The sequence below is a fragment of the Epargyreus clarus genome, unplaced genomic scaffold (assembly GCF_041222505.1).
Source record: "Epargyreus clarus isolate Ecla_fem2 unplaced genomic scaffold, WU_Ecla_fem_2.2 ptg000014l, whole genome shotgun sequence".
NCBI lineage: Eukaryota > Metazoa > Arthropoda > Insecta > Lepidoptera > Hesperiidae > Epargyreus > Epargyreus clarus.
Window position 1 is genome coordinate 15,836,537 of NW_027332222.1, and position 18,665 is coordinate 15,855,201.

Consider the following 18,665-nt stretch of genomic DNA (forward strand, 5'->3'; position numbering starts at 1 on the left):
TGAGAGCGCTACGATATGGCGCTCTTCAAGAGAGGTGCATAAAGAGTTATCCGCCAAAGCCGGCGATGCATTAGCGACTCTTCTGGTGTTGCAAATGTCCATCGGAACAAGAAAAACTAAGCATACCTACGAATTAAAACTAAGAAAAAAATCATTTGTTTTACTTTTAGAACGTGTATTAAAATTTACAAGGGGAGTGAAATTACAACTCACTTAAGGACAAACTACTATGCTTTTTTTACTAATATTATTTCAACCAATTAAGCTATTTTACCAAGATGATTTCAACCAACAAAAAATATTCGTTTCATGTTCAATACATTTTTAAAGGAAACAGTTATGCGAACATTGCAAACTATTGCAGAAATCCGACATGAGCGTTGAAGGACTACAACATAGTGTATAATCTATGGACTACAAATAACGGAGGAAACTTTTCCTAATATAATAAAGTACTCTGTGGGAAACTTCCACGAGGGAATTATAAGGCAATAAGCGTGCGTTAGGGCTTATTCTAATACATCATGATAAATATAATTTGATTAAACGAATAGACGATCGTTTGAACCTATTTGTTTATCTAACTGACATTTGCACGCAGTGCACGAGAACAGCAACACTGCGCAAAATGTCAATGTCAGCTTTAATCCGACAAAGTCGGAGTGCAGTGAGTTGTGGGATTTTAAGTTTAAGCCAATTTAAGAATATTCACACGTACAAAATGACTGAGAAGGCAGTGGAGCCAGCTCTCACCAACGGGCTGGAGAGCAAGACACCATTTTTGATCGGCGTAGCGGGCGGCACGGCCAGCGGAAAGGTTAGATTCTACCGAAGAAATTTTATTGATTTCCCCATTCCACTCTACTATTACGTAACTATACGCATTTGAAACGTAATATTTTGTATCGTTATAGTTTTGTTATATGAGGAATTCGTTTAGGATATATTTTGTACAGAAATGCGTCCTAACCTACAAACTTCAACTGCGTACCAAGAGAATAAACATCCTCTTGTGTTTGCGACGCATTTGCATCAACATGAGACAATTTCATCTCCCTGGCATGATTCGAACTCATTGATCCGACTATAATTGTAAAAAAATAATGATATTACATATTTTCCAAGATAAAAATAGAATAATAATGGTTGGAACTTATTGTTCACAAGTCAATTACTTAATATGTTATATAAAATATTAGTATTGTTTAAAGCTAAAAGTAAATTAGCTTGTCATTTAGTAATGCTAAATTATTATTTTCCTAAAAACTGTGTCAATTTCTATGTCATGTATATAGATTAAGATTTTCAGTTTCTATAATTATAATAAATTTTATAAAATAATAGATGCTGATATATACCAAATGTGATTAGATCTTAGCTTTTTCAATTTCGCTTAAATTAAGTTACTGTATTTCCTAATGATATTATAAATATAATAGAGAAGCACTTTGTTGAGATACTTTGAAAATGAGATGCGGTAACTATGCTTGATAATATAAGCATTATGATTTTAATCTAAATATGTAGAAATTTGATATACTTAATATCAATTAGTATCCTAACAAGCATGAAGTATAAATATCATTCATAATGCACAATGGCTAATTATAAGTAATAACTTGTAACTGAATTAAAAGTATGAATTCTACATATAAAGTAAATGTAGGACTTGGAGGAATTATACATTTTTGTTATACTATTATTCTAATTTCCTTATTGCATTCTTCAACCATTACAGTCTCTTATAATTATAAAAAGGTAGGATAAGCAGTAGTTTGAATGGGGACCAATTGCTAATTTGAAACAGTACTTAAGTATGGATGATCAACAGAAAGAATCTATTCTATATGGAGTTGATTACTTATATCCATAGATAGTAGTGACTAGTTACCATCAGATAGACTGCTTTTACTTCTTCAATCATATTAAAAATGTAATAGATGACTAGTTCTTACTCACAATTCATTTCTATTCAAGTGTCTATTCACAATTTATTGGCTAAAACTACTAAAAAAGTATAATATATAGTAGACATATAAAATTTATTAAACTATATTAACTACATACTCAAACCATCCAATATACAAGAAAAGATATATTCCATTGAAAAAAATTATATATTAGAAGACCTTTATGCGAGTGACTGCGGTTAGATATGAAAACATTTGTTTTGCTGTGTCTGCCATGTTACGTGTCTGCCACTGATAGTCTGCAGATGTGAACAGATGTAACATCTTCCACAGTCAACAGTATGTCAGCGGATAGTGGAGAAGCTCGGGCAGCAGCACAAGGAGCAGACAGAGAGGCGGGTGGTCTGCATCAGCCAGGATTCATTCTATCGCACACTCACACCATCAGAGCGACTGCGCGCGGAACGAGGACAGTTCAACTTTGATCACCCAGATGCCTTCGATGACAAGAAACTCCTCGCCACGATGAGAGATATCCTGGCGGGCAAAAAGGTTGAGATTCCCGAGTATGACTACATCGCGAACTCTATTAGGTAAGTAGCAGTTCATGCATTGTAAATTGAGATTAGGGTAGGGGTAGGGATTTGGATATTAGTCTCCTTTACATGTGTACTGATTTGGAGCCCAAGCTCTGCAATCCATAGTGGAGGGATACAATTATAAAATATGTCAGATTTTTTTATTAAACTTAACTATATTTGAATATAATTATTACTACATGTAAGAAATATACATAGTAAAATTAGTTATTAAAAGGTAAAGCAAAAAAGTAGCCTTGTGATAAAATCTACCATTGTTACAAATATTAAAATCATAATGTAATTTCATAGAAATTAATTTAGCAACATACATATATATTTACAAAAAGTACAAAAATAGTTGAAGTATTTGTTCCCACCAGCCACCGGTCGCACACGATCTACCCGGCGGACGTGGTGCTGATCGAGGGCATCCTCGTGTTCTACTTCCCGGAGGTGCGCGACCTCTTCCACATGAAGCTCTTCGTTGATACGGACTCAGACACGCGGCTCGCCAGGCGAGGTACGTATAACTCTACTGTATGCATAGATCTCTTTTTTTCTTTTTTTTCTCGAGGGGGAACCTTCGAAAGGTACCCGGTGCCGTGGGAGCGACACAGTTATGTGGGATTCTTACCGTACTAAAACCTCCCCGGTGGCCGTCCTCGGCGCTGCGTAAAGGACTCCGGGATCACCAAAGCAACGCAACCGGAGTCCTCTTGGCGCGTTGCCCCGTTGGGCTCCGCCCAGGTGTGCGTGACGCTCGCCACACCGTCTGGTGTACACGACGGTATGCGACCACACATAACCGACGTCGTGACCGTCCTTCCCAGAGTCGCTGGCCGGGGGGTTCGAGGTCCCACTCTTGCCGCCCGCAATCCCGGAAGCCCCTTTTAGTCGCTTCTTACGACAGGCAAGGCTTACCGTAGCCGTATTCTGGTCCCGGAACTACAGGGACAATATGTATAGGTCTGTGTTTGTCATTCTTCACAAGTGGATCGAGTATTGACTTAAAAAAATACTTTTATGCTTACGTGTTGCATTGTGTCCAAGTCAAGATCACAAACGAAATTACGAAGGCTTATCAGAAAGATGTCTTAGTGACCATGTAGTGCGCGCTCCTACGATGAACTAATGCAATGCGATGTGTTACACAATACTACCCTCACAGATAATCAATAGAAATATAATGACTTACAACATGTTTAAATTTATATAAAAGAAAAAATCTTCCAACTAGCTATGCCGCGCGGTTTCACCCGCACCTGTAAAATGTTCGCAACAATTTCCCCAATTTTCAACTATATTAGGTCTATTGCACACTAATAATAGGTGCAATAATGGTGTCACTACACATTGAGATCACATAGCATTCCACCGTAAAATTATTTTATTTTAGGAGGATCCTAAAATTATATATTATCTTATATATAAAATTCTCGTGTCACAATGTTAGTTACTGTACTCCGCCAAAACGGTTTTACCGATTTTCACCAAATTTTATATGCATATTCAGTAGGTCTGAGAATCGGCTACTATCTATTCTTCATACCCCTAAGTGATAAGGGTTGTTCACCTTATAACATTAACATTTTTATATGGCAACACGTTTGCCGGGTCAGCTAGTAGTAAATATAATATTATGGTAAAGTTATTGTCCAAAAATAAAAACAATTATAATTTGACTTTTTAATTGTTGTATTGTTTAGTATTTACTTGTATGAATTGCAGTGCCCCGCGACATCATGGAGCGCGGGCGAGACTTGGAGCAGGTGCTCAACCAGTACATGAACTTCGTGAAGCCAGCCTTCGAGGAGTTCTGCCTGCCGGTGAGTGTTCATAATATTCCATAACACTTTTTTATTTATTTATGGATTACCAATATAAGACAGATGACACAATTATAAGGTATACATTGAATGTTTTGGCATAGGTAACTGTTCTTATAATTAAAGGTAATCACAGCATGCTATGTGTTACAAATTGTGTTTTTTAAATAAAATGTATAGTAAAAGATGGTTACAATGAGGAATGGGGATAATTCATTTATCTTTTGAAATATTTTTGAATTTCTCCTATTACACTTATAAGTTACAACCAACAATATATTTACTATATTTGCTGAGTCATGTTATATTAAACGTTCTCTTGCGCTATTTTTCTAAATTTGTATGCAGACCATACATATCTTTGGCACAAGAAGTGACGGTAAAGTGTTTTTTTCAGAGTGTAATATCCTGTCCAATTCGGTTGTGTCGTTTCCTAATAATTTGGACAAGCAGACTCATATTTGATTTAGAATCAAATTATCGTTGAACATCGACATTTACATGAATTCTATAACCAATTAATATAACGTTTTGGTTATAAACGTTCTTCCGTTTATTTAACTATGGGCATTAAAGGTCTATTTTATTGAATATTACAGCAATTTTCTATGAAATAACCGTTTCATTTGCACATTTAGCAAAGACGAGTACTTGTTTATATAGTTGTTTTATTTTATTAAACTTGAGGAAGTTGAAACCATTTCGACATTAAAACTGTTCTTTTTTTTATCAATCTCATGTTCCATAGACATAGCTAAGGCGTAAACACTTTTCGTCCTTAAAGAATATAGGCTAGTGAAATGGATTATTAAAAAAAATAGATGTATTCTAATATTTCAATTTAATCCTATCATGAATATGAACATACAACTAGGTACAAAGCGTCTTCTTCAAAGCGATATCTGTATACCGCTATATACATTTCAAGATACGATATGATTGCATTCTTGCATCTTTGTATCAGATATTGATACAAAGATAGATACATTGTAGATAATCAGGATTATGCAATTCGATTAAAAAGTTACTATTACCAGTGTCTTTTAATTACAGACCAAAAAGTTTGCTGACGTGATCATCCCGCGAGGCGCGGACAACTTAGGTGAGAGACTATAATAATATTAATTTATTTTGTGCAGTAAATTTATAGCAAGAAATACAATTTGAATCCGACGGTAAATTATTTCGCCATATTTTCTGTTTGTATTTTATTTTATTTTTATTTGTGTATACTATTTAAAGCCTTGAAATATTTAATGCGGTTTCGCGACGCTTTCGCAACGTATTTTGCAGCGTTCAATGTGATTCGTGTGTATATACATTATGCGTATGTGTAAATATGAATATTCGATAAACAAAATATTATATCGGTTCAATAGGAATCAAATTATTTGCTTCGTTTCTAAACTTTGAGAAAGAGACTAAATACACTCCTAGTTATACGATATACGATAATGTTTCAAAAACTCGAGGCATTCTTCAGGGGCAGACAATTACCTACATTGATGTAGTTAACAGTATTAGGGCGCTGAATAAAATGTATAAATATTTAAATGAACAATGGGGTGCAAATCCCCAAAAATCTAGAAAAAGAACTTTTATAAAAAGAAATATGTTTCATGAATCCGCTCGGTTCAGAAAAGAGCGAACTTAGCGAGACTAATATTCAAAAGTTATATGTAAGATCTATCGAATATGACTTGAAATGTATTAGGAGTGTATTTAGTCATTCTTTTAATATTCTGACTAGAGCTAGTCCAAAGACGTACTCGTCCCGCGTATTCTTGCTCCCTGGAAGTGTTCTGAGCAACAAAAAATATATTCTACAGGGCATTACGCTACGTCGCTGACTACATTCCTTCTTAGAGATCGTGGTACAACTTCAGCTTAGAAACAAAAAGATACAGGGCAAACTCTTTTTAACTGTAATAAAATGATGACTTTTTCTTTATGCAAATTAAAATATTTGTTCCTCCTATAAATAATATTTATAGGTTGTGCGATACAACATATGAATGATGTTCCTTATTCATAAGTTATAAAGAGTTTGCACGGAACAATTATATTTTTGCCAGTAACAAATACGACATATCTATTTTATAATAGCTTGTTAGCTATTGCCAATTCTAATTGGATTCAATTTATCTACGTGTATATCGAATAATGTATATATTCGCCGTTACGAAACCAAGGTAAGTATATCAATAAACCAAGGTCATAGCCACTGCAATGAGAGCTTGCAACCATTCACTCGTAAAGCAACAAAAAAATATCAAAAAATACGAAACAAAAAACTTCTTGCAGCGGCTATGCGCTTGAGTAGCTGCTAGAGCATTCCGTGCCGTGTACCGCGTTGCGTAAAGTGCGTTTGTCGTTGTTGCAGTGGCTATAGACCTTATCGTGCACCATATATGGGACATAATGTACAAGAAGCGGCCGGCGAAGAACGGCTGCAACGGACACCTCGAGGCGGAGGAGGGCGGCCGCCGGCTGTCCGGCAGCTCCGAGGACACGCTCAGCCGATAGCCGGGCGCACGGCAGTGCCGACGACAAGTTAAGCTACATTTACACGGTGAAAGTTGAACATAAATATTATTGTAAGCTTCAAATATGTACTTGGATACGGCCCGTTGGGTAAAGCAATGAATTTTGATTAAGTCGTATTTTTTTTAGTTGAGAAAACATTGCTTATGTGGCCGAAAGTAAATCTAAATATAAGTTAAGTCGTGTCAATAAGAAAATATACTAAAATGGCCAATGCTTAAAATTATACACTTATTTTTTAATACTGAGAAATTAGCCCTACTTTATTAAGCCACATAATAAGTAAAAAAAATATTATTTACTACTCTAACATAATTCTGATTGGAAAAATGCGGCTAATCGCACAGCACAGAAGTATCATGACAAATATTAATGGACGCTATTTTACTATAATCTCTTTATTGATGCAAGAAAAACATCATATTGACACATACAATAATATACAGATTTACAAGAATATATTAGATGACACAAAATTTCTCATTATAGTATTCAACGACCTGTAAAGCTAATAGTAGCTTACAACAAACATCTTACATCTAAAATTAAAAGCTTAGCCCTGATTGGTTTAAATCGGCGCGTTGAAACATTCCACCAATCAGAGAGCAATAAATATTCCCGCGATTGGTCAGTGCGCCACGGACATAATATGTGTATAATATAGGGGTACAAGTGTACCACAAACTTTACATAATTGTTTTTCATGATGTGATTGTCTTGTGAAGGACACACTGACAAGTAATATAATTTTTATTACATTATATGGTATTTATAAAATAAAATACAAGGGAGGGACCTGTTTTATATGACAACGTGATATGAAATTGATGAAAAATAAGTGAATGAATTGACATTTAATTTTAACCGATATTTTTGTGTAAATTATATTAAGTGTATGAAGTATTGCTAAGTGGCTACTATTATCAAGAGTATACGATACAATATAACATTATGTAACTAAAGCATTTTATGAACATCTCTAGGATACCCTTATGGAGGTTAACTAAGGTTAACTTCTGTTTAACTAAGCTTTCAGGTATTAACTCTATTTTGTAGGTAGGTAACTCTATTTTGAGACGGTTACAACTAGAATCATGTAGCTACTTCATAACACATTAGTGGTATAAAATGAGTATTTCTTAAGGAGTAACAATTGTATTACTTGTCGCACAGTTTAGGTCCTTCATTATACTTTTTAGAACGCACGTGAGCGAAGATTGCAAAAGTTACTATGTCATACATTTTGGAAGCGTGTTGTTGCGAAGTAGTTTTATCCTAACTTTACTATTTATATTTCAAACCAATAAGACTTTGGTTGGATACCAATAGCCTCTGGCAATAGTAGCAACATTAAATATTTAATATTTGTCATTTATTGTACATTAAAATACATAATACGTTATATATTTATAGCACAAATACCTAAACGTAGACTGAAGTACATCGAGCTCACGTGCGTACGAAATGCCTCCAATCTATAACTTACTATGTACTGTTCTTGTGTATTAATTAGGCTAAGTAAATGTTATATATAAGGCTGATGTCTACAAGCGTAGTGTAAGGGAACGGTGTTCAATATTATGTACATTTAACGATGTAATTGCTATGATGACATGCTGACACAAATATATAGAATATAGACAATATGTAAATCGACTGGTTTCGTAAATTGAATGGGTTCTCTAAAATGATAGGAATAATAAAAGTGATTGGTAAAAAACAATGAATGCACGGAATTTATGTTCAATGACAATATCTGCTTAATTAAATTAATACTTTTTTCTTATCTATTTTTTAATTTAAAATAATGGAGATTTCTGGAATGTTTCAGCAATAACAGGAAAAGTGATAGTCAATTTTATCCGCTAGTCTACCAACAGAATAGGCGATAAGCCAATAAAGTTGTAACTATAGAGTTCTAAGATTCTAGTAATAAAAATAATAAATTAACACTTAAAAAAGTATTTGCCAAATGTTTGTATGTGTTCTACTGCGCTATGTACTCAAAACTCTAAAGAATCTTCCCCTAACGAACACGTGTATTGTTCAAGTTTAGGCATATTAAAAAAAATATTTCTCATAATGTATTTGTCAGTATTTCTTTTTTTGTTTGTTTTTGCGTCCCCCTTCAAACACAAAGCCAATTATATTAAATTGTGTTCAATAAGGCATTTACATTTACAAATCAACTTTTGTGTATGATTACTTAACAAATCTATTTTTATTATTCCTCTATGCATAATATAAAGGAAATGAAAGTATTGTATTCGACAAATTAATAAATAACGTTCCCATTTTATTATTTCCAATGTGTACCTTTTAATGAAACTTATAAAATAAGACTTGCTTTCAATAATGATTTGTATCTTGACATCAACAATGATAATATTGTCCATGAATTAAAATTACACACAATGTAATTGAATATGATCATGTTATTGTTGCAAGACAGATCTCCGACCGAATTCCAGTAACTGTATGTGATAAAAAAAATGAAAATAAAGAAAAAAATACAAAACACAAAATTGTAACGTAAGAAAAAATATTATATCATAGCTGTTAAAATATTATAATATATGTAAATGTAATTAGGAAAGTAGCTATCGTTATTATTGTGCTAAACAGAGCGTGGCGACGAGATCGTTATGAAAAAAAAATGTTTTAAAACTGCATATACACGATCAAACTATTTGTTAACATTTACGCGTGTCAAAAATTGGATAAAGATCCCTTATATACTCGACTACTAGATTTCTACGTTCATTTGCTTTTTATTCGAAAACATTTTTAAATAATAAAAAATTATAGATACTACGCCTGCTTACCTATTGAGAATATTATGAGATTCTTATATATATTATTGAGAATATTATTTGTTATGAATGTTCACAAAAATTTAATTTTGATTATAAACTGAAATTATGTCAAGCATTTTAATGTCGAGAAGTAAAATTATATTTCAAAAAAATAAAACGTTAATATTTTGTACGTTTATCAATATCATATTCAATAAATAATATTACAACAAATAAGTTATATCGTTGATATGCAAAAGCAATGCTTTTAAAATTTACTCCAGGTACTGTGTATATTTTTCTCCAATAACTTCTTCCATTAAAATCAACTATACCCAAATAGTGTCAAGAAATGTGTTTTGAGTTTTAATAGTAAAAGTTGTCTGCAATGTTCTATGTATATTATAAAAGTAATTTGATAAATTAATTTTAATGGTTAATGCTTTTATTTTAATTAACTTTAATACCGTTGATGAAGGTGTAAGAATAATTTTCGTTTCGTTTTAAGTAATGCTTGTATATTTTAAGTTGTGTATGACTTCGACCTCATATTTACGAAATAGACAATTTGTACTTGAAATATTGTCTTTTCTAGGTTCGTGATACGGTTATTCCAGTGATATGTAGGTAGACTTAGGAAACGTTTAAATAATATGAAACAAAGAGTGAATATTCATATAGGATTTTGGAATAATCCTAATGTTATTTTTAAAGCTTCTGTCCCGTGGAATATTATATCTATTTAAACCATAGATTAGTAAAGATTACTCACTCCTAACAAGAAAATGTACACAGTTTTGAGAATTGAAATAGTTGCGTAAAAAAGTTTTGTCACGTCTCCGTGCTAAAATGTCCCTAAAATATTTGAAATAATTATTTATTTATTACGTAAATTAACTAATTATTACGTAAATTACTTATTTATTCGTAAATTTTCTCTAAAAATGTTTTAATTTGTCAAGGATTCAAAAAAAGAACTTACTAAAATAAGCCGTTTGTAGCTTCATTCAATTTCAAGGCGGCGAAGTATCTTTACTAATCTATGATTTAAACATTATAAATCATCCATAAGACATTATTATTGTAACGTATATTTAGAACTGAGCATTTTGTGAAGATCAACGATGTATTTCAAGAAACAGACCAGATTATCGGTAATAAGTATTATATGCCTATTAATTATATTTACATGTCCTTATGCAGTGGTACCGCGTTGGTAAATGATATTGGATGCAAATGCAAAGAATGCAAACGAGATTTTGTTTCGATCTTTACAAGTTCGTACGTTGTCTGTACGTAGGTACATTTGCCGTTTGCATTAAAAGATGATCATGCTTAAAGTAATTCAGTTTAACAAACAAAATCATTTTATAATTTTACGTTTGCTAAGTCTACTTTTAAGATTTTCAATATTTAATTTTAAATTTGATGAAAAATGATTGTTATTTCAATACTAAGCACAAAAAACTCAATTGTGTTGAACACTTCGACTGGCTACCTATTTGATTATTTGCATATTATTCTTGTTAGCGTAAGCATTTAGTGCTTGTCACATATTTTATACAATAAACTGTTTGCAACCTCTCGCGTGTTTTATTTAATATATTTTGCTCTGTGTGACCCTTATTTTAAATTAAGTTTTATACTCATTATGATGTCATAAAATATATTACAAATTAAAACTTTTAAAATGCATAAAGTAGCAAAATTCTTAATGTGTTTAAATACATTTAGATGAAATAGAATAATTTACTTTAATGATACTACGCAGTCAAATTAACCTACGCGTTTCCCGCTTAATATTATACATGTCTATAGTATTTCGGTAATATTTTAACGTACCATCAATTATAGAGTCGTACAGTACCCAATAATGGGTGAGTAAGAAATACTACCCAATAATGATAGCTCATTATGCCCTAATTCTTTATATATGGTATAAATTCTCTGCATGATATAGCAATTACTCGTAAGACCATAAACGTGTTGTCTAGCATCGTACCATATAACTCATGGCTATTCTGTACCTAACAGTGTTCCTTCGTGTTCCTCATTTATGACTACTCTGTATATCCCTAACAGTTCGTGTTTCTCCTTCCAGTGGCCATCGACCTGATCGTGCAGCACATCTCTGACTACCTGACGCGGCCGGCGGCGGCGCCGGGCAGCCCGCAGCGCGCCGGCAAGGGCGGGCGCCCGCACTAGCGCCGCAACTAGCGTGTAACACCGTGTGCTGTGACTACGAGGCTAGTATAGTATAGTTGTCTACGTTCTAATAGTACTGGTCTGGATATTGTCACAATTACTACAGACGCAAGGTTCGAACGAGCTAGGATTTAATTACATTGGGGCTAATTGAATTGTCTTTTCTTTATAAAAATCTATAGTCATTTTGTGTTTTACCACAATGTTTAGTTTAAAAGTTACAGGTTTAATTTTTATATTTAACATGTGGTAGAACAGTATGAATTTTGCCTCATATGTTTTATTCATGCCTAGAGGCGACCTTTAGGTGCTAAGGTCCTAGCGTTTTAACGTGACAAAGAACACTTGTTGCCTATTAGGAATTCCGATCTCAAGTGACCTAAAGTACTATTAGAGCTTAGACGGGGAGAGTAGAATAGAATTCGGCAAGTGCTTATAGTGAGACGAGCTAGTTTAAGATATTAGCGTTTAGACGAAGCAGTTTTCTCTATTTATACGGACATAATGGCCGACATATGTACACTGAATTATTGTACTAAAGTTCAGTAACATTTTTAAACGAGTCGCTTGAAATGCAAAGCATTTAAGAAGACTATAAAATTAAGTAAAATACTTTAAGTAAGCTCCTCGTCTTGGGCCGTAGGATAGATTTATTCACACACAATAGCGGAAAAAATCTCACAAACTGCAAGCCTAGCGTGCTCGTGTGACAAGACGAACACTTTTTGACTATTCTTTCCACATGTTGTCCCACAAACACGGTAGATGTTGAGGCCTAATATTTGCATTATAGACAATAGCTCGCCGAATGATTGTCGTAATTAATTGGTACAGTAAGTCAAAACCAATGTTGAGTGTTTACATTTCATTCAGACATCCAACCCAACAACAGTAGGATGCAAATCGTAACTTTTTCGATCATACTTTGAAAAAGTGAATAAAACAAAAAATAGTACTAAGAATATCAAGGCCTATTTTAATTAAAAAAAAATTAGTGCCATATAATTTTTACCACTTGGCTGATAAAATATTTATTTGCTAATACTATTTTTTATGAAAAGGCAATCATTTGGCAAGCGCAGTTTTAAGTAAAAGCCTATGTTAACATCTGCACCTATAGGAACTGTAACTAGTCATTTGAAATTTAAGCATTGCTGAACTTAAGAGGAGCTCAATGGCTTCGGTACTTACTGCACTAGATTCGTCTGTAGATTAAATAAAGTCTGGCTTTATATAAAAGGTTGATAAAGTCAACATTTAAGGCCAATTTTTTTAAAGGACTCTAACGGTGCACTATTTGTGCTGTTTAGATATTATATGTAATCGTCTTAATGTGGAATATATTATTCATTGTTCGTCATTGTATTGTATTTTTAAACAGATATAATCGTATTAAAGTCAGTAAATTGTAGTTGTCGAATGTAAAAATATAAATGGTAAAATAAGTTGCAAAATCAAATAAATGTGCGACATTAATATTTAAATACAAAGTTTTTGTACTTCTTATAGGTAAAGTTGAAATGTTTTCAAAAATATATATAAGTTTTTGTTAACGTATTTAGTTATAATTTTCATCTTTTTGTTATTTATTTTGTGATCATAAATATATCTTACAAAATGTATGTGTCCATAAAAATTAATATATTTTAAGTAAAGTTAAGTAGCTACATTGAATTTATTTTAATTCTTCATTATAAGTTCTATTTATTGCGTATGCTTATTGTTATTCATCGGTCAAATACATTACAATTGAAATGGAGAAAATAACTAAATTTTACTGAAATTTACTAGTCAAGTAGGTAATTAGTGATCCCAAAATACTATTAGTACATATATCTTAAGAGGCTCTCAAAATTTGGTTGTTATACGATATTTTAAGAATATGGGGAATTTACATTTTAAAGATGTCTCATTGTAATAGATAAAAAAAAATTTGAACAGAAAGTAGCTGTTGAAACTCAGGTAAAACAATGTGATTACTCCCGTTACCAATACCATCTAGTTAAGTTTTGCCTATCTTGCCGTAGTTTTCTCATCATTGATAATAATCCGTTAAGACGCGCTGTAAAATAATTATTAATTTTATTTTCATCACAGGATTTAATATAACTAAAACCGTTTCAAACAGTGTTTACGGACCAAATAAAATGAAAATAGCATTGTAGTATGGATGGGTTATTATTTATTATCTACCAATAAAATAATCAAAAAATGATTTCAATAGTAAACTCTAAATCTGCATTGACTCTTTAACTATTTATTTTATGTAATTCAGACATCAATCCACCAATCTGCACCTTCTTCTCACTCATTGTGGAGACAGATCCGTGCCCATGTGTGGGACACAAAAACCGTTAAACCAAATCACATTGATTCAATTGAAATAAAATTGGTTTGGGTTAGTTATGTCTTACAATTGATCATATTTATTTTACAGATACTTGCCTAATATTATTACTATATTTTTTTTATTTTTTAACATACTGATTTTAAATATTATCGTTATAAGTAATAATAAATAATATACCTACATTGTAATCAATATAATTATTAACATAGAGAGACATTTATTCACATACACTCATCATTTTAGAACGCACACTAAATCTTTATATTTTCTATTTAAGTTTACAATATTCTTCAGGGATTGAATAATAAAAATATAGGCATTTTATATTCAATTATCCACTGTAGAGGGACATATACATTATTTTTTTTATAATTGGGACAATAATTCGGGCATATAATAATTATTTATGCATTAAATTTTATGTACGATAATTGTGTACCTTTGATAGCATAAGTTATTGTTACTATTATTTATATGATACGTAAATAAGGTAATGTTTTTGACAGCTGTATTGTAAACCAAAGAATACATATTATGCGTAGATGTTTAATGTTATAGTTCTGTGTTCATATTATATGTTAATTTTATTTGATTGATTCGGTGTAACAAAAACATTATAATAGGTTTTTTTTTGCATAGCACAGTAATGAATAATTAAAATTAATATTTTATTTTTTGTTATTATTGGAAAAAAAATGTTTTATGATTATAATAAGTGATAGAGAGTTTATGTATAGTAATATGTATTTCTTATTAAAAAGCGGTATTTATTGTAAGTATTTTAACATTATGTAATATTTATATGTTAGTGATAATACTGATAATATATGTCGGTATAAACACTTTTGTAACTTAACGTATTTATTGTATAGACATAGGAAGCGAGCATGTTATCGGTGCCGATTTTGAGGTTTATATTCATAGGCTACTCTTCAAACTTCAATTTTCAACCTCCAAATATATGGGAGGTCCAAAAGCTCAAACAGGCATGTAAAAATATACTCTATGATGAATAATTTAGTGGAAAAACACCTTATAGCTTTGTTGAACCCATTCAACGTATTCTGCCCAAGGTGCCTATATCTTAAAACCACATTGCTTCGTAATAAAAATGTAATTGTGTATTTCTGCTATAACTTACCTCAATTATTTTTAACACGTGTACGAATATCTCTCTATAATAGATGTTAGTCTGGAAATACGGTAGTACTTAAGGCTTATCACTCGATATTTCAATTCCTGTTTTACTCTCATATCACGTCCTTTATTAAACCTAGCTGTTCCTTAGACACAAATTATTGTACAAAGATAATAAAGCTATTTTATTTTAAACAAGGTGTTTTATTTTTCTTTAGACTTTGAACGGTCCGATTTATTTAAAATTTTGAACAATTATAAAGAACCGATGACACTACACGATTTTAATAATTTTATCCCATTGTCCTCATCAGGAAACAAGATTAACGATTTTCCTTGTGCGATTGCAGCGTGGTTTATAGTTTTTAAAATATAATTATTCAATACATGCGAGCATACATGTAGTTTTAGACACTGTTAACTTCTTAATGAAAATAATATTTCAACATGAAAATGTTTTATAATATTTCACAACAAAACTATATCCACCTTCATTCACACATGAGAAAGGAAAAAGAAAATCATATAAAATTTGATCCGCATTTATTACAATACACATTAAAATAATTATTGCAATAATTACAAAAAAAATAATCGTTGTTTATTAAATAGATTTGTTTAAATATTCTCGTCTTACTCTAACGTGCACGTGGCTCGCGTGCGGACTAGGGGGCGGCCGCGGGGCCGGCGCCACTTCAAGAACTACCCCTAACCTATTATATTACTATCTTGTCTCACATTTATCGAATGAAAACTGGTTTACACAAGTACAATTTTATCTTTAACACAAGCGTATTTTTTGTAAAATAATATTTCCACGTTTTACCGCTTAAACTCCTTTCATCATACCATCCGAAACTAATTTCACAGAATAAGTTTATTTCTCTAGTTTAAATAATTATTATGTAAACCAGTTTCGAATATTCGGAGAATGCGATAGAATATCTATGAAGAATTGTTACAATATTTGTTATTTTCCGGAACAAACGACATATTTTTGGTATGGCAATTGTAACAGATACATGAATGAGACATGTTATTGTGTTGCCAGGTCACGTGACTGCCCCAAAACCATTGTCCATTAACTTCGCGAATTCAAAAAATAATTTGGAAGACTTTCCAGCATAAAATAGAAGTAAAAAAAAGAGATTAAGTATCGAGTAAAAATCGGATTGGTAAATTTATAATTTGTAATTAAACTTAATATTAAGAAGCACATAAATTGTGCACAAGAATTACGAAACATTTATTATTATGGTGGAAATTAAAATCCAGACATAGTTTTGGAGCGTCGTGAGAAAGCGTGAAAATAAAAGTATTAAATTCATTTATATTAAACAGAGTGCACAAAAATTGATTTTATTAATTGAAAAGACAACAGTATAATAATATTGTATAGATCCAATACTGGCTTTTGATTGTTCTAGCTAAGGGAAGGTTACTAGGTGCTAAAAGCTACTGTATATCAGTCACAAATTCCAATCAAACTCCAGTTAACAATCCGTTCAAATCAATGCCAACTTGCCCTGAAGCCATCAATAAAACCTTACCAGCGCTAGTGCGAAATCAGCATTAATTTGACCATTAAGAATACAATTAGACATTTCACCGACCCACTATAACTATTCGCTATTTACAATTGTATATCACCCAACTATTTCTTAAATACAATATTTATCCATCTACTGTTGCGTTTCACGAGGGTATTAGGGTCGGGTTGGGTAGAAAACTACTAAAACTACCAGTCAGTCTTCCCAATAAGGTAGAAGTGTGGACCCGCCGACCCCTGGCGCCCAACGCGGGGCTCGCGATGCTCTAACCACAAATTGCCGTGCGCACCAAAATTGCTGTCTTTTATATTTTTAAAACATTCTTAACCACTTTTGCCTAGTGTGAACGTCAACTTTGAATAGAATGACCTGAATTTAACTTAAAATACATTTTATTGAAGATTTTGTGTGCATAATTGACTTCTAAACTGCAAGGGCTTTATAACCTTCCATTTGTCAGGTAACACTACCACAGAGTAACTTCTTTCAAAATGAAGAAAATATATTTACTCTCCTATTCCATAATCACAGCGACTTAGGTACGCACGGCGACAAAATACTCGGTAGCTATTCATATACATACAATTTTATCAACATTTGCATATTCACAACATTGTTATTATTGTACGCGGTATACAGACTAACCAATGACAGATACAATTGTTTCAAAGCAAACAGCACGCACATTCTTATTCTCGCTACAGTGAACTATAAAAATATTATTTTCTCATCAATAATATTCATTATAAGTTTACATAACTATAGCTCTTAACGAGAACTATTTTAAACAGGTAACAATCATAAAAAAGTAGCATTAGTATTTTAAAAAATGAAAAATAATTTCAAAATGTCACGAAAAAATTGCAATAACATGACATTTTATTTTGACTATATACGGAACATGAACACGCGAGGAATAAAATAAAAGTTCAACTAACAAAAAATACGTAAGACTGTACAGTTCACATAATTACGAACTTGAAAATAATCTGTACAAAGAAGCGAGAAAAAATTAAACTATACATTTGGTCGAACGTAAAAATAAAATGTACACGTACACAATAATAATCTACAATTAAAATAATCAATTAATTACATAAGCGATCTCTACACCTTACACTACTTGTTACAAACCCAGCATCAGCGTAGAAACGTTCACACTCTTCATCTATAAAAGAAAATGGCTTCGCTCTTAAGTATTGTATTGCGTTTGTGGTGTTACTTAACAATATAATACAAGTTATTTACAATGAAAATATATAGCACTATCACCTATGTTTGAATTTGAAAAAATAGGAATTGCGCGCGGTATCACTGCAGCCAGAAATTGAAATTGACAGCATTAGACATTGAAGTAGGAACGATAAAATAAAATATACGGTAGGAATAATACCTTCGCGACCAAATATTCACTAGTCATCTTAAAGCAGAATAGAACAAAATAGAAGAAGACAGAAAGAAAATAAAGTACAGACTCGAGATTTTAAAAGTTAATTGCAACAATAAATATGTCATTTACATGTCTATTCAATTTCGGCTACAATAAAAACCAAGCTTATTCACTCTATTTATTATGAACTCAAAACAGACTTCATGTTCTCAGCTTTGGGTTACTAAAATCTATATTGCCAGTGGTCTACGACGAAGTAGCAAAAATTGTGCAATCCTCAGATTTTTTTGTTTAAGTTTAAGACACAATTGGGTAAAGAATGCCGGAATAATCATGAAGGAGTAGGATTTATGAATCAATGAAAGAATTAATATAAA

At 32.0% G+C, this 18,665-nt stretch overlaps 1 protein-coding gene across 2 annotated transcripts; it reads left to right on the forward strand.

Annotated features, from left to right (window-relative positions):
* Positions 1–609: 609 nt before the first annotated feature.
* On the forward strand, positions 610–13,882 carry Uck (Uridine-cytidine kinase). Of its 2 annotated transcripts, none has more exons than XM_073079208.1 (6): positions 610–817; positions 2,244–2,503; positions 2,872–3,011; positions 4,220–4,317; positions 5,371–5,419; positions 6,701–8,090. In XM_073079208.1, exons 1-6 carry the CDS (start codon positions 629–631, stop codon positions 6,841–6,843), a joined length of 879 nt encoding a protein of 292 aa, XP_072935309.1. In that variant the 5' UTR covers positions 610–628; the 3' UTR covers positions 6,844–8,090. The 2 variants fall into 2 exon arrangements, with proteins under 2 accessions (XP_072935309.1, XP_072935311.1); XM_073079210.1 differs by lacking the exon at positions 6,701–8,090 and adding an exon at positions 11,758–13,882 and having other exon boundaries at positions 612–817.
* The last annotated feature ends 4,783 nt before the right edge of the window (positions 13,883–18,665 follow it).

Bases quoted from the DNA above. Each gene is read 5' to 3' on its own strand.
- Uck (XM_073079208.1), top strand. From the start codon at position 629: ATGTCAATGTCAGCTTTAATCCGACAAAGTCGGAGTGCAGTGAGTTGT. The intron at 818-2,243 runs GTTAGATTCTAC...CATCTTCCACAG, and splicing joins GCGGCACGGCCAGCGGAAAG to TCAACAGTATGTCAGCGGAT. The intron at 2,504-2,871 runs GTAAGTAGCAGT...TGTTCCCACCAG, and splicing joins TACATCGCGAACTCTATTAG to CCACCGGTCGCACACGATCT.